Below are 16,833 nucleotides of genomic sequence, written 5' to 3'. Positions count from 1 at the left end.
GGCAGGGGAGGGACGGGCCGTGTCCTGCCACACGGAGCGAGCACCTGAGCGGGGGGACACACAGACACCCGTCCCCCCCGCAGCTCAGGGTCCGTTCCCGGGCCGGGAAGGGGCTGTGCGCGGAGTAGGGACAGAGCACTGTGTAGGGCGGGGTGTCACGTCCAGCCTAGTGCCGGGGGGAGGGCGGGAGCTGTGGGGTGTCGCACACACAGCCATCGCTGTGCACTGTCTACTCCCTGGGTGTGTCTTTCCCCCCACCCCCAGTGCAGGGTCCCTGACGAGCCGACACTTTCGGGACCGGCCTCTGGGCAGAGACAGACACCGGGGCGTGGCGGGAGGAGAAGCAGGCGGGGCAGCTGGCGCGACGGCGCGATGCATGCTGGACATCGTAGTCCCCCACCGCTCTGCGACTGCCTGTTGCCTGCTTGGGAGGACTCCATTCCCCAGGATGCTCCGAGCCGACGGAGGTCACGTGGTCGCGGCTGGGGCAAGGGCCGGGCATAAGAGCGGGCGGCCATTTTGTGAGAGAAGCAGTCGCTGCTGTATCCGTGTGGTGCCTCTTGCTCCGGCCCGCTGCCGTCGCTCCGGACTTGCGGTTTGGTTTTTTTTCTCTCTTCTCTCTGCAGATCCAGTGAGACGTGACCCAGGCGCACCCAGCCGCGGCCTTCTCCCCTGCTCAGCGCCCCGCCACTGAATCGCATGTCCACTATCCAGAACCTCCAATCCTTCGGTGAGCGCCCCCGGGCCTGCCGCGACCCCCGGCCAGCGCGGAGCCAGCTGCCAGGCTCGCCCAGCGTCCCGTGAGCGATCCCCTCGCTTGCCGTGTCCCGTTCTCTGAAAGGGGCCCCCTCCCCCTCCGCTAACCCGGGAGGCTGGGCTTTGCCTTACAGCGGGGAGCAGCCTGATGGGGGGCGTCCCCACTCAGTCCATTATTCTTGTCTCTCTCGGTAAGGGGCACTGCTCTGCGGGTATCTCTGCCCTCTGGGATCTCTGCTTCCTGGTAGTGCCCAGGCTGCCCCCATAGCTGCTGTGCAGCGCCTCCCGGAGTGATAGCTTCATATCTTCTCTCTCCCGCCCCCCTCCCCCCATCCACTGTATAGACCAGGGGTAGGTAACCTATGGCACGGGCATGTGAGCTGATTATCAGTGGTACTCACACTGCACAGGTAGTGCCCACGGGTCTGGGGAGCTCTGCCTTTTAATTTAATTTTAAATGAAGCTTCTTAAACATTTTAAAAATCTTATTTACTTTACATTCAACAATAGTATACTTATCTATTATAGAATTATAGAAAGAGCCCTTCTAAAAATGTTAAAATGTATTACTGGCACATGAAAGCTTAAATTAGAGTGAATAAATGAAGACTTGGCAGACCACTTCTGAAAGGTTGCTGACCCCTGGTATAGACCCTTTGGGATTAGATCTGCCATGGGATTATTTTCTCCATTCCCTGTCACCCACTGTCATTCAGTGGGGAAAAACTCTGGCCCCCAAATCCTGGTGACTGCCCTACTGTAGAGCCCACTTCAGGTATTGATATGCATGGATCGTGGAGCCTCCTTTTTGCATGGTCAGGAACTGTTAATCCTTAAGGAAGGCATCCCGGGTACTGGTACCATGCTGCCTGGGGCTGAGTCCCAAATCCTAGGGACTGACCTGCCTGGGGAGCTTCATTTTGTCAGTAAGAATTGGCCCACCCCTTGTCCAGAATCTTACCCCTTTGGTAAGGGATTTTCCTTTCTTGTTCCCCTCTTCCCTTATATCCACACTGATTGAAATCCCTATTTGGTCAACTTGCCCCAGAATTTAAACCCTTCTCATGCCTCCACTCCCACTGACTCTCTTTTAATAAGGTACAGACTGTAGGGATTCATCTGTGATCCAGAATCCCTTGATTCTTTAACAGAGATGTGGAGGAAGTGGAAGGCCAGAGTTGTGCCTGCTCCTCTAGATGCTTTTTGTCTCAAGCACTGGACCCCTCTTCCATGCTCTCCCCATTTTAGTTGCTTCTGCAGGCGAGGCCTGTGCCTTGCCTGCTGCCAAGCTAGTTTGCTGGTGCTCTTAGGCTTGGGCATTCCTTCTCTTGGAGCTTTGTTTCTGCTTTTGGAAAGTAGTGTTGTTGCATAGGTAGATGCTTAAGTGAAGACTTTCAAATGTGACTAGTCATTTTTGGACCTCAAATTTTGGAAATTCAGGCCTTTTTAAAGTGTCAAATTTAGCACTCAAGTGCTGAGTTACCCACCTTCTGATAACACTGCTCTACAGCCAAAATGCTTCTGAAATAAATGTAGTCCAACTTTACTAATTCTGGGTCACTGAACGAAAATGATGCTTAAAATTGTTGATTGGCTCTAGTTTTCAAGATGTGCTATTGGGTCAGTATATACGACCCTTGACTTGAGAATGGCGGAGGATATGAGAGTTATAAAGGGAAGGGATCTCAATTTAAACCAGAAATGACTAAAATACATCTTTGACTGGATCGATGAATAAATCTATGACTGGGTTTGGACAGTACTTGCTTTTTAGGCAAAACAATGAATGATGCAATATGAAGCTGGTATTGCGTCATACGTGGTAGGAATGGCGGCATGTTATTCCTAGAAGTCATGGATGATGCAATCATAACGAAGCTTACATCACTCTGCTGAACAAATTGCCCTATATCAGCTCTAGAAATCATACAGTGTTGTGCTCTCTTATTTGTCAGTGTTTGATTTTGCAAAGGGACACATTTCTGTTTAGCCAAAGTGAGCAGAGATGCCTTGTACTTGTGTGAACAGTGCAGATAACTTCTGCTATGTTTGTGGTGAAGTGACTTTTGCATCACAAAAGCGTGGTATAACCACTATAGTTAAGAACGCTTATCACCTTTATTTTGGCTGCAAAATTGGAGATCAGGACAAGAGGTGGGCCCCACACACATGCTGCAACACTTGTGCAACAAATCTTCACCAGTGGTTGAACAGGAGAAGGAAATCTATGCCTTTTGCAGTGCCAATGATTTGGAGAGAGCCAACAGATCATACCAGCAATTGTTCCTTCTGCATGGTGCCTCCAGTTGGGAAAGGTGTGTCAAAGAAGAAAAAGTGGACTGTGTATTATCCAAACATTCTATCAGCTATACGCCGAGTACCCCACGGAGAAGGACTGCCGGTTCCTGATGCAACAGAATCATTCTCACTTGAGTCAGATGAGGAAGAGGATGAAACTTCTGGTCCTGAACCATCAATGTCACAGGACCCACATTTTCTCCCATCTTCCTCCTCTGAACCACACCTCATAACACAAGGTGAACTGAATGACCTTGTCAGGGATTTGGAACTACCCAAGAGTAAGGCAGAGCTGTTGGGCTCCAGACTACAGCAGTGGAATCTCCTGGCAGGCTATCAGGGCAAATGGAGCCCATCAATGCTTGCAGACTATTGCTGGACAGTGACAAGAGATGCTCCATTTAATGAATACAAGAGACAGGCCAAGAAGCGCAGAGTAGACACTGAATAGGACTAAACTATGTACATAATAGTTTTTTTGCCTTTTGTTTCATAATAAAATTTATTTATAGAATCCTTTTGCTAATTTTTAAAGTGTTACATAAACAGGACAGGTGAAATATTATCATGTAAAGCAACCATAAACACGTGAAAAGACCTAGGTTTACAATTTATGATTAAAACTCTATCTACACAATATACATAGACATAAAATGTAAAAACTTAAATATCTTAGGAACAGTAGCCAATCAGTTGTTTTAATTGTCATATTTGAATTCAGCACATCAAAATACAAAATAAATATCACATTTTATTTCTGAAGCCGACAACTTCTCAAAAATTGTAGACCAGTGTAATTGGAGCTTTTAAAGTGGCTCAGACTGGTAACGCAAATCACTCGTAACATCTGAAAATCTTGATCTAAAGCTCATTACCTACTTTAGCTGAAGAATGCTGTGTAACAGGTGAAGGGGTTGTTTGTTTGGGAAACATGCAAGTCTAATCTAAATTGGTTAGGAAAGGTATTTAAATGCCATTTGTTTAGGAGGTAGGGAATACCTCAAACTGGTTGAATGGCACAGGAAGCCACTTTCTTCTTTATCGCCTTCTAAAGACACTTGACACTCTTTCCCCATGCTTCAATACAGTTGAAGACTGGAGGAGTCTGAAGGGTGCTGTTGTGTAGACAAGGCTAAAATGAATTGTATTGGCTTTTTGCCTGAAACTAGGTACCAGTTGTAGAGGGCACAGTGTGTTTGCAGTACTTAGTGTCTGCCAATCTTTGTCACCATGTTTTGAAGACCTTCTCTTAGAACCATTCCATATGGTGCTTAAAATTATGGTGACTGTCTGGAACTAGGACTCCTCACTGGTAGGGAAAATTTTCAGCAGAAATATTAGATGAGACACCCCATTAAGGTGATGAGTCTCTGGGTGAAATGGAGTTTTGATGTGACAGTTCTTGGATTTTGGTGTTTATGGTTTAACAAGTAAACACACAGTAGTTTGGGGTTATGTCATCTATTTAGCCTTTTGAGGGATTTTGAAGAGAAAGCAAATATATAAGTTGGTGAAAATATGACTGAGTTAGCTGGAGCTATTATAATGTAGTTAGTTCTGTTTGGGATAAAAGAACAGGTGTTTTTTTCCCCCTTGTTAACTCTTATCCCTAGGATTAGAGTAACTTTTCCAAAGGGCGCTCTGTGTAACTGGAAACTGGAAAATTCTCTACTAGCTGTATCAATTTATCATTTTAGCATGAAAAATGCTTCATATGTAGTAAACTTCCTTTTTCCCGGCAGACCCCTTTGCTGATGCAACTAAGGGTGACGACTTACTCCCGGCAGGGACTGAGGATTACATTCATATAAGGATCCAGCAACGAAACGGCAGGAAGACATTAACTACTGTTCAGGGAATTGCAGATGATTATGACAAAAAAAAACTTGTGAAAGCCTTCAAAAAGGTAAAGCTGCTAGCTTTGATGTGGAAATAGGAACGCAATGTCAATTTGTGAAAATTGAGTATTTTACTTTGACTTTTGGCTACATGTCTGCTTCACTTTCACATATGGCTAAAAGCAAGAAGGGAAGGGAACAGTTTGTCAAAACTGTATTCAGTAATGACCTTTGTTCAAGGGACAATACAATATTCTTGAAATTAACAATTTCTTTTTACAAAAGTTAGTCTCTTAAAACTTGTTCTAAGTAATCTAGTTAATTTCCACAAGGGTCTGCCATTTTTGTTGATTTGGCAGATATAAATTATAGACTATCAGGGTTGGAAGGGACCTCCAGGAGGCCATCTAGTCCAACCCCCTGCTCAAGGCAGGACCAATCCCCAGACAGGTTTTTTTCCCCAGATCTTTAAATGGAAAAAATCCCTCAAGGATTGAACTCACAACCCTGGGTTTAGCAGGCCAATGCTCAAACCATTGAGCTATCCCTCTCCGCAGCAATGACATGAGTGTTGCTTTTAATGTCATGGTTCTGCCATTTTTGATTTGCAGTGAGAAAGTGTTGTGTTTCCAGTGAAACTCTTAAACGTGGAAACTAGTGGCAAGTTGGACAAGCAAATCTTGTATGAGACATTCCTGTGCTTGACTTTCCATCTTTTGGCTTTTAAGTATTTTGTTTGGGGGGTTGCAGCTTGCCAGCTTAGTTTTTTTTTTTTTTTTTTTTGTCGAATGCTGCTGGCCTAGTGTCACCAACTGGCTTCCATACTGTTTTTAAAAATCAGAATAGTGTAGTTTTAACCATGTTTGTCTCTTTCCATTCTTTTGTTGATACATAAGTGACTTATTTATAACCTTCAATATTTATCTTACGCAGCTTCTGTTGTGAAAGTGTACTGTAAAGCATAGTAAGCTTCATTACAGTTTACGTGAGATGTCTTACAATATGAATGTTTTTCTAGAAATTTGCTTGTAATGGTACTGTGATTGAGCATCCTGAGTACGGTGAAGTTATCCAGCTTCAAGGTGACCAGAGAAAGAACATTTGCCAATTCCTCTTAGAGGTGAGTGACTACAGACAGACCACTAGAAGTATTTTAGATCTCTCTCTGAAACTGATAAAGACCTTAATTGTTAAAGGTATCATATTAATTTATTTCTTTACATTTAACCAGTTTTTGAACCTTTAATACAGCTCTTAATACACTGACCTGAAAGGACAAAACCAGATGCTTGCAGTACATAAGAACATAAGAACGGCCATACTGGGTCTGACCAAAGGTCCATCTAGCCCAGTATCCTGTCTTCCGACAGTGGCCAATGCCAGGTGCCCCAGAAGGAATGAACACAACAGGTAATCAAGTGATCCATCTCCTGTTGCTCATTCCCAACTTCTGGCAGACAGAAGCTAGGGACACCATCCCTGCCCATCCTGGCTAATAGCCATTGATGGACCTATCCTCCATAAATTTATCTAGATCTTTATTTGAACGCTGTTAGTCTTGGCCCTCACCAAGTCTGGCAGACAGTTCACCAGACTGCGCGTTGTGTGGAAAAAATACTACTTTTGTTTGTGTTAAATCTGCTGCCTATTAATTTCATTTGGTGACCCCTAGTTTGTTTTGAGAGAGAGAGAGAGTAAATAACACTTGCGTATTTACTTTCTCCATACCAGTCATGATTTTTATAGGCCTCAATTATTTCCCCTCTTAGTTATCTTTTACAAGCTGAAGAGTCCCAGTCTTATTAATCTCTTCTCATATGGCAGCCGTTTTATACACCTAATCATTTTTGTTGCCCTTTTCTGAACCTTTTCCAATTCCAGTACATCTTTTTTTGAGATGGGGCAACCATATCTGCACACATTATTCATGATGTGGGCATGCCATGGATTTATGTAGAGGCAATATGATATTTTCTGTCTTGTCTTTCTTTCTTAATGATTCCCAACATCCCGTTTGCTTTTTTGACTACTGCTGCACATAGAGTGGATGTTTTCAGAGAACTATCCATAATGACTCCAAGATCTTTCTTGATGCGATCTAAATTGGATGTTACCACACATTTTGTATGTATAGTTGGGATTGTTTTCCAATGTACATTACATTGATCAATACTGAATTTCATCTGCCTTGTTGCCCAGTTCATGCAGTTTTGTGAGATTCTTTTGGAGCTCTTCGCAATCTTCCTGGGGCATAACTATCTTGAGTAATTTTATATCTGCAGATTTTGCCACCTCGCTGTTTACTTGTTTTTCCAGATCATTCATGAATATGTTGACTAGGCCCAGGCCCAGTACAGACCCTTGGGAGACACCACTATTTACCTCTCTCCATTCTGAAAACTGACCATTTATTCCTACCCTTTGTTTCCTATCTTTTAACCAGTTACCGATCCATGAGAGGACTTTCCCTCTTATCTCATGACAGCTTTCTTTGCTTAAGAGCCTTTGGTGGGGAGTCTTGTCAATGGCTTTCTGAAAATCTAAGTACACTATATCCACTGGATCACTCTTGTCCACATGCTTGTTGACCCCCCCTCAAAGAATTCTAGTAGATTGGTGAGGCATGATTTCCATTTACAAAGACCATGTTGGCTCTTTCCCCAACAAATTATATTCATCTGTGTCTGACAATTTTGTTTACGATAATTTCAACCAATTTGCCCAGTAATGAAGTCAGACGTACCAGCCTGTAATTGCTGGGATCACCTCAGGAGCCCTTTTTAAAAATTGATGGTACATTAGCTATCTTCCAGTCTTTTGGTACAAAAGCTGATTGAAATGATAGGTGCAGACTACAGTTAATACTTCTGCAATTTCACATTTGAGTTCCTTCAGAACTCTTGGGTGAGTATCTGGTCCTGGTGACTTAGTTTATCAGTTTGTTCCAAAATTTCCTATAATGACACCTCAATCTGGGACAATTCCTCAGATTTGTCACCTAAAAAGAATGGCTTGGGTTTGGGAATCTCCTTCACATCTTCAGCTGTGAAGACAGTGCAAATAATTCATTTAGTTTCTCCACAATGCCCTTATCCTTCAGTGCCCTGTTAGCTTCTCAATTGTCCAGTGGCCCCACTGGTTGCTTAGCAGGCTTCCTGCTTCTGCTGTACTTATATTTTTTTGTGTGATTGTGTAGTATTTGTGTAGTATTTAGATTTTGTGCGGTATTGTGATAATCAGGGTGATAAACATCTTCTACGAGTCTAAAATGTTGCTGAATGTTCTTGCACCTCTCTATTGAATTAATTCTCATTCTTTGGGGAAACAAAGTGTTGAGTTTTGCCTCTTGTTGTAAAAGCCAAAATATGTCTGAAAAATATAACTGATAATGAACAGGTGCTGTGGGGTGGGGAGGAAAATAGTTAATATTTTTTGTCTATAAGAATACTCAGCTGCAGCTGCTGTTTGAAGGCATGTGTTATCAGTTGTGGTTTTTAAAAGCAGTTCAGATTGAAAGGGTAAGTGGAAAAGACTAAAGGATTGAGATGTTCTGTATTTCTAGTAACCAGGTTCTTAAATAAAAAAATTAAGGTACATAATTCTTTGGGGCAAACTTCTGGAGACGATTCTCTAACATTTGACTTGAACCTGGAAAATGGCCATAAATCATGTATTGTACCTCTTGATGCACTGAGTCCCTTGTCCATCCTAATGACTTCTAGATCTTCTCTCTTGATGTAATGTTATGGCCACTCTGCAGTACAGAAGCTTTACTGAAATGCGTTTCCCTTTTGCAGGTTGGCATTGTCAAGGAGGAGCAGCTGAAAGTTCATGGTTTTTAAAATGTGTATAATCACATGAAGAATTCTGCAGTTTTTGTTCATACTCACGCTGGCTAAACTGTGAAATATGAGTCTTTCCAGTAAATGGACTTCCCACTTACCTAAGCATTTAAAGCTTAATTCACATTTGCATGATTACCGAAAACATGTGGTGTCTAGACTAGAAACACACAAAAAAATTGCAGTAAGATGGTAATGAAGACTTTTTTGTGAATTTTAACACATTTCCAATGGAAATGTTTTAGTGCTGATTGTTGAGTTTATTACTTTTCACCTGACTTAAATGTTTTTGTTGTATTAAAACCATGTATGTTGCAGCTTAAAAATTAAGTCTCTTTGTATATTTCTTTGAGTATTTGGAACACTTAGTCAAGCAACAGTCCTGATTTAATGTGATAAAACAGCTCTGTGGCAAGTTTAGTTTACTGAATACCAACTAAACTGAGGTCTGCATAATGAAGTGTTAGCTAATTAAAATCAAACGTAAGATAAATTAGGACTTTACAATCTCTTCTGAGTTGATGCATTTGAATACCAGTTTTATTAATACAATTATTGATAATTTGTACAATTAAGAACTGCATCTTCACTCTCTTAAAATCTAAGATAATCAGTAAATTCTGAAATACTAGTCTTACAGTCAAGAGGACTTTTGTAAGCAGTCCTGATTTCTTAGAGAACCTTTGCTGTTGTACTTCATATCTAGGTTTTCTATTACACACTGACATTATCTTCAGCACCAAAAAAGTTCTAAAGAAATGCTCTTCTCTTCCCTTCTCCCAAAGGAAGGGAAAAAGTTTTGAGATGGCTTCTACCACATCTATGCCTTTGGAGTTTAGTTCCTTATCTAGGATAGTGGTTATTTCAGAAAGTGGACTTAGGTAACTTTTCTATCAAAAAGGTCATTTTATTTTGTTTGAAACAATATGTTTTTATTAAGCTGGCCTTCTAGTTTCCGTTAAAGGGACTTCCATCTCTAGGCTGTATCTCTTCATAGAAAAAAATTAAATGTTTCCTGTTACTGAAGTATGCAAAGATCTCTTCCTTTTTTGGGAAAGGCATGGATAACTTCTGAATAGGTACCTCAGATATGCTGAATCAGGGAATTACAAAACACCTGCTGAGGGCATTAAATGACTTTTGTTCTCCCAACATCCCATCTCCCCACCAAATGTACCCCCCAAGTTTTTTTGTACTGTTTTAAGATTCCATGTACAAACATTAGTATTAACAGGAACTCACTGAGTAGTAAGTACAGTTTGTGGGAGCTGCAGAACTATACCAAATACCTGTTGGCTAGCTATCACATCTTCAAGGGCTTGACTTTCTAAACGTTGGATTGGTGCAGCTCTGGTGTAACCCCCTTCCACCAGCCTACATCAGAAATGATCCTACAGTTATGGGGCTAAAAAGTAGGGGCAGGGAGTAGCATTCTGTACCTAAATAACAGTTTTGAATTACATTGGCTAATGCTTGTGTGTATGTGTGTGGGGTTATCCCATTTTTACTGGTATAGCTTCTTTCATTCGGGGGGGCAGTGCATTTACTCATTGGGTACAAAGCACAGATTTTCCAGTCTAGCTGCATCTATGCCTACTGTAAACATGGGCTTTGCTAATCATTCTTTACAGTCTAACCTGAAAGCTATGTGATGTTCCCCAGGGAACAATCTAGACTATTCAACAGCTGTGTCCCTGTAATTCTCCAACCTGTGGTACCTTTTACACTGCTACACTAATAAGAGCAACCATGTCCGGTCTGCTCTCACACAGCCTCTAGCATGTAAATTACTCCCAGCTGTATTATGAGTGCTCTAGCCAGCCACTCCTGAATTATAGTACAGCAGTTACACCAGCAAATTCCCAGTTCTGGACTTGTCCCTAGAAATGTTCATCTTGTACTGCCAAGCTCTTAACTTTTGGGCAATATAAGCTCATAGTCTTTTTGTAATAGAAAAGGATATGCACAAACCCTGTTAACTCAAATGGAAGTATCAAAACACTGGTTTAGATCAAACAAGTTTATTAACTGCAGAAAGAATAAATGATTACAAGTAGTTAGGCATAAAAGTCAGAATTTGGTTACAAGAAAATAAAAGGTAAAATGCAACTAACATCTAACTAAAGCTAAGTGAATTCAAAACAAATCTCTTGCTTTTGCAGTCTTACTGGCTGGATGCTTTCAGCTACGACCCCACCCTCCAGTCCAATATTTTTCCTTGGCCTTCAGATGTTGTGGACAAAGAGATGATTTGTGTCTTCTGTTTTCACTTATATTTTCCTCTTTGAGAATCATCTCCAGCTGAGGTTCAAGAGACAGGCTCTTTACATAGGAACCCACAGCTGTTCCTTGACCAAGCTGTAAACTACTTGCTCACACCTTTCTCCTGTCAAAGAATGGCTGCTTAACCAGGTGCTAGTCCATTTGATTATATTCACAGCTGGCCAAGGCATCGGTTTGCCTTTTGTCTCTGAGGAAGTGGTTTGTATCTAGTTTTCTACACTTGGAACCTCTCACAGCAATGTCAGTAGAATCTTAACTTTACATACAATGTTGTCACGCACATTTTACCAGGACAATACTCAGCAAATGGAGTGTTCAGGTGATACCTCACAAAGCATACTTTGTATAAAAAATACCAGTCTTGTAGAAAGGGTGAAGATAGGGATACAAACTCTCATCATGTTACTCAGAATCTGGCTCCTAGATGCAGGTGGCATCCATTAGGGGTTTTTAAAAACTGAATCATCCATCTTTAAATTTTTTTATTTTAGGCATAGTGACTAAGCCTTTTTATTGCCATATTTTCTTTCCTCTGTTTAAAAGCTTGTGCAGCAGAAAAAGCTTGCTCAGTTCTTAATATCTTGTTAGAAATATGTGGGGGTGTGACTTGATTTCATGCTGCATGGAAATTGTTTTTTTACTTCCTATTGAGGGGGTGTAAATAAGTAATGTTTTGCTAAAGCTTGGATAGCTAAGTTTTAATGTAGTAATACAAGAGAAAATTACACCCATCTAGAATAAAAGCACAAATCAATTTCACTAACCTTAATTTTTTTTGAAACTAGAATGGTGACTTGATAAGATTATAACTAAGTTTTCATTGGAAATTCAGGATTTATTCCTATCCTCAAAACAAGCCCCAACCTTCTTTCCTTGTCACTTCTCACTGCAAACGTAATATTAAAACTAAGTTAACTGGTGAGATCACTACTGGTGTACTGTCTCCATGTTTCAAAGTATGTCTGAGAATTGGAAAGAGTTCAGAAAAGAGCTATGAAAATGGTTTGAGGCCTGGAAACCTACCTTACAGTCAGACTTTTAAAAGCTTTGTCTAGTTAACTTAACAAAGAGCAAGTTAAGTGACCTGATGCTGTATAACTGCCTACGTGGGAAAAGATTTGAAAAAGAGCTCTTCAATCTCAACACAAAATGGGAGGGTTTCTCCATCACTAAGTCTTTATAAAAACATCAGTCTTGATTTAAAAGATGTGCTGTGGTTCATCTAGAAGTTATGGGTTTGATGTAGGTAGGAATTACTGGGTGAAATTACTTTGGCAGATCAGACTTGATGGTCATAATGGTTCCTGCTTGCCAGAAAATCTGTGACTTAATTGGTCAAACCATTCTGGAAATTAGTATTTTAATCATTTAAGATGTCTTCTGTAGAGCTTATTGCTTTCTAATTCTGTTAGGAACATAGTTCAGTTAATTGTACTTACAATCTCACTTTGATACCAAATGAGGTAATGTACCCTATCCCTTCACATAGAGACAGCCCATGATGCTGAAAGCTGCAGACTATGTAAGCTGCGCACACTCCTTCCTGTGGAGTTCTTAAATTCACAAGAACATAGGAATTGCTATCTTCAATCACACCTATGGTCTGCCTAGTTCAGTAACTTGTTTCTGACAATAGCCAGATGCAGCACCACATGCTTCAGAGGAAGATGCAAGAAACCTCAGTAGGCAGATGTGCAATAATTAAGGCTCTGTGTTTGTCATGGAGATGATGGATTCCATGACTGCCTGCCACCTCTGTGACTTCTGCAGTAGCTGGTGTGGCTGAACCCGGGGCTGCCCAAACTGTGGGCCCCACTGGCTGCTGCCGGAGCAGCTGTGCAGCCAGCCACTTGGATAGCCTTGCAGCCAGTTGCTGTTCTGGCAGGCAGTGCCTGGCAGCTGACCCCAGGGACCACCTGAGCAGCAGTCCCAGGGGTAGGGGGAGTAGCCATAGCTCAGCAGCTCTGGGCAGTGATCCCTGGGAGGCTGGAGAAGTGCCTAACCCAGGGCATTGTATGTCTCTTCTCCCCTCCCCTCCCCTCCCCACCGTGACAGCTGGAGCAGCAGCCTCCCTGTGGGGTTCCCCTGCCCCCCCATCAGCAGTCAGCACAGTAGCAGGCCTCCTGGCACTCTCCCCCAAGTGGCAGCTGGATTGGCAATGGGCCCACTGGAGCTGGTCCCCCAGGGAGTGGCAAGAGTGGCAGCGGGCCCCTGGGACTCCCCCTGTAGCTAGTGCCAGGGGCTTCCCGCCCATGCAGTGCTGCCCATCCCATTGGGTATTTATGGTATAAATCATGGACAGGTTATGGGCAAGAAACAAAAAATCACAGTCCTGTGACCTGTCCATGACTTATACTAAAAATACCCCTGATTAAATCTTAGCCTTTAGCAATAATCAGCCCCTATGAAGGTCTCCCCCCTAAGCTTATACTTAGATTGCTTTAAACTCTGAGTCATGAGATTTCAAAACTTTTTAGCATTAACTGAAAATTACTCACATGCATGGCCAGTGCCTTCACTTAAACAATATAATATGACAATGAGTTCCACAGTGTAATTACTTGCTGAGTGTAAAAGCATTTCTTTGTATCAGCTTTGAATTTGCCACCATTCAATTTCAAATGTCCTTTGTTCATGTGCTGAGACATAGAATCTTTAGATGAGTTTTTTCATATCTCCAGTCAATGTCATTGTCCTTTTTCCCTCATCCCCTTCAATTGTGCAGCATCCTTTTTGAAATGGGTGACTGTTTCTAACTGTGGGCATACTACTGATTTATATAATGGCATATTTTCCATATTATTCTCCATCCTATTCCTTATGCATACTAAGCAGGTTGCTCTTTTTCCTGTAGGGCTGTTTCACTAGTAAAAGATATGGGGCTATGCTTTTATTTTGTATGATGTGGGGCAGTTGTCTCAAGTAGCTTAGGTTGTACTCTACTCTAAAAATAATGCCAGAAAGAAATAGAAATAACACTTTAAACTGGTTGGTTTTAAAATACTAAGGAAATTCCCACAAAACAATTACATCAGAGGCTGGAGATACTCAGTTTTCAGCACTAACTTTAACTCTGCCCTATTCTCCCTGATCGCGCTCTGCCATCCTGGTTATGGTCTACATACTCCTGTCATCCTAAACAAAACACTACATATAGACTTGTATGTTTCAAATCCATCAGTAAGTAGAGAAAATACCAGAAGCCACTTTTACTGATGGGTTGGGGACTTATCACCTTGTTCATATAATGTGCACAAGATCCTGATTTCGTCCAGCACCCAGTTGTCTGGAGGATACCCTGATCACCAGTACAATATTGGTCAGATCCCATATTCATGCTGCAGGTGAGTGATTAGCTTTTTTTGACATCCTTACTGAAGGCAATGGTCCATAGACTTCCTGTACCATGCTCTTGTTAAAACAGGCCTGAAATTTCCTCCTCCTATAGACTGGGATGGTGCGTACAAGGTATATCATACAACAAAAGACCATACTTTGCAGTCCACGTGCACAACAGGGACTGCTTGTTTCTATTCTGAGTCAACTAGTGGGGATTCTCCCAGCAGTAAGCAGGGGATAGGGGACGGGGGCTGGTGGTTAAACTTTAACTGAATATTTTCAGACCCTCTGAAGTGTGTAGATGCTTATTTTAAAATACTGCAGTCCCCAAAAATTCTTGTTACCATATGTTTGTTTCCAACTCTCTCTCTCTCCTTGCCCCCCAAAGAACCCCCCCAAACAACCAATCTTTAGTCATTTTCGGTGCAGTGGCATTGATCACAATAGTCCCAGCAAGGATCAAAATTCTTCTAACCAGTGAGGTTTGTGAATGTCCTTAAGATGACTCATTGACCTACAGAGAGCACGCATTTTTTTTTTTTTAAGTTTAAACCTCTGTACACTCAGGTTCCTTTCATCAGGTTGTATTCTAGGCATTCATACAAGCCTATGATTAATTAAGTCTTAACTGTTAATGTGTCTGTAAGCCTGTGGGGTTTGTTGTATACAAGTTTCCATTGACAATAATGTGTTGATTATTTTTAGAATTGGCAATTCAAATGTTTTTAGAAATTGAATAAGGGAAAAACTAAAGTGTTTACTGATTTTTACACAGATTCATTTTACACACTACTTCTAGTCTACATATAGAGAGTGTTTTGAAGTTGTGGGTTTTGTTTTTGTTTTAACTATTTGGCACACTTATTTCTGTTTCAGTTACATTTCTGTAACTGATCACTTCATGTTAAGTCTTAACCTGTTTTTCAGTAATGCTATCTAGTTGAAATAATGTGAGACTATCTAAAAGAAATTGTACTAGTGTTGTCTTATGTACATTTTCTAAAAAAAATAAAGTTTATGCCATTTTTAAGATAGATTCCTTCTTGGAAAATATGAGTAATGTATATCATCTAGGGCTGTCGATTAATCGCAGTTAACTCATGAGATTAACTCAAGACAATGAATTGCAATTAAAATAATTAATTGTGATCAATCGCACTGTTAGACAATAAAATACTGATTGAAATTTATTAAATATTTTTGGATATTTTTCTACGTTTTCAAATATATTCTGTTACAACACAGAATACAGAGTATACAGTGCTCACTTTATATTTATTTTTTATTCCAAATATTTGCACTGTAAAAATGATAAAATAGTATTTTTCAATTCACCTCATACAAGTGCCATAGTGCAATCTCTTTAGCATGAAAGTGTAACTTACAAATGTAGATTTTTTTTGGTTACATAACTACACTCAATAACAAAACAATGTAAAACGTTTAGAGCCTATAAGTCCATTCAGTCCTACTTCTTGTTCAGCCAGTCCCTAGGACAAAAAAGTTTGTTTACATTTATAGCAGATAATGCTGCCCTCTTCTTATTTACAATCTCACCTGAAAGTGAGAAAAGGCATTTGTGTGGCACTTTTGTAGCCCATATTGCAAGGTATTTATGTGCCAGATATGCTAAACATTTGTATGCCCCTTCATGCTTTGGCCACCATTCTGGAGGACATGCTTCTGTGCTGCTGATCATAGGTGCCAACTTCTGCTGGCGCTGGTGGGTGCTCAACCCCCCTCTGCTCCCGGCCCTACCCCGACTCCAACCCTGCCCCACGCTGTACACTTGGTATTCTGTGTTGTAATTGAAATCAATATATTTGAAAATGTAGAAATCACACTAAATAAATGATATTCTATTATTGTTTAACAGAGTGATTAATCATGCAATTAATCATGATTAATTTTTTAAATCACTTGACAGCCCTAATATCCTCTAATATCTAATGTTTAATATTAGTACTTGAGCCTTGCATAATCAGTTTTCTGAATTGTCTTTTCATTATGTAACAAAAATACTTGAAGGAAGTAGAGTTTAAATGGGGAATGTATTTCTCAGTGTGAGAAACAATATGTTGCAGTTTTAAGTTTCAATCAGTGGCTCTGTTAACTGACTTTAAGTAGTTAAGCATACTGTGCCATGTTGTAGAATGATCTCACAGTTCTAAAACAAGGCTGTTGATACTGTCTCGAGAATGTTAGGGAGAGGAGGATCATCTAGCATTCTGGACAGTCACAATATTTTTACATGATGTAAGTACTGGCAGTTAGAATAAGTCTCTGCCCACAGTAGACTCTAAACTGTTTTCAGATATAGCTTGTGTCTGCATGCTGTCGTACCCGCCCTTAAAAATGAGTTATCGGCTTGGTAAGCTGTCCCTGTTAAACCATCCTTGCTATGATTATAGCAAAAAAACACGGTCAAGCATAGTGCTGCTGCTTTACAACAGTAGTTAAGTCTCTGTGCTTATACA

General features: G+C 41.0%; 1 protein-coding gene across 2 annotated transcripts; it reads left to right on the top strand.

Moving 5' to 3' along the window:
- Positions 1-497: 497 nt before the first annotated feature.
- EIF1B (eukaryotic translation initiation factor 1B) lies at positions 498-9,760 on the top strand. Of its 2 annotated transcripts, none has more exons than XM_030551204.1 (4): positions 498-730; positions 4,797-4,960; positions 5,911-6,012; positions 6,144-6,264. In XM_030551204.1, exons 1-4 carry the CDS (start codon positions 700-702, stop codon positions 6,156-6,158), a joined length of 312 nt encoding a protein of 103 aa, XP_030407064.1. In that variant the 5' UTR covers positions 498-699; the 3' UTR covers positions 6,159-6,264. The 2 variants fall into 2 exon arrangements, with proteins under 2 accessions (XP_030407064.1, XP_030407063.1); XM_030551203.1 differs by lacking the exon at positions 6,144-6,264 and adding an exon at positions 8,690-9,760 and having other exon boundaries at positions 500-730.
- Positions 9,761-16,833: the final 7,073 nt, after the last annotated feature.

Source organism: Gopherus evgoodei, chromosome 2 (assembly GCF_007399415.2).
Source record: "Gopherus evgoodei ecotype Sinaloan lineage chromosome 2, rGopEvg1_v1.p, whole genome shotgun sequence".
Classification (NCBI taxonomy): Eukaryota; Metazoa; Chordata; order Testudines; family Testudinidae; genus Gopherus; species Gopherus evgoodei.
This window is presented reverse-complemented; position numbering and strand designations above follow the sequence as displayed.

What these genes read in the sequence shown, in the direction of transcription:
- EIF1B (XM_030551203.1), top strand. Translation starts at nt 700, where the DNA reads ATGTCCACTATCCAGAACCTCCAATCCTTCG. An exon ending in TTGTGAAAGCCTTCAAAAAG is followed by an intron (nt 4,961 to 5,910) that starts GTAAAGCTGCTA and finishes ATGTTTTTCTAG; the next exon opens with AAATTTGCTTGTAATGGTAC. An exon ending in TTTGCCAATTCCTCTTAGAG is followed by an intron (nt 6,013 to 8,689) that starts GTGAGTGACTAC and finishes TCCCTTTTGCAG; the next exon opens with GTTGGCATTGTCAAGGAGGA.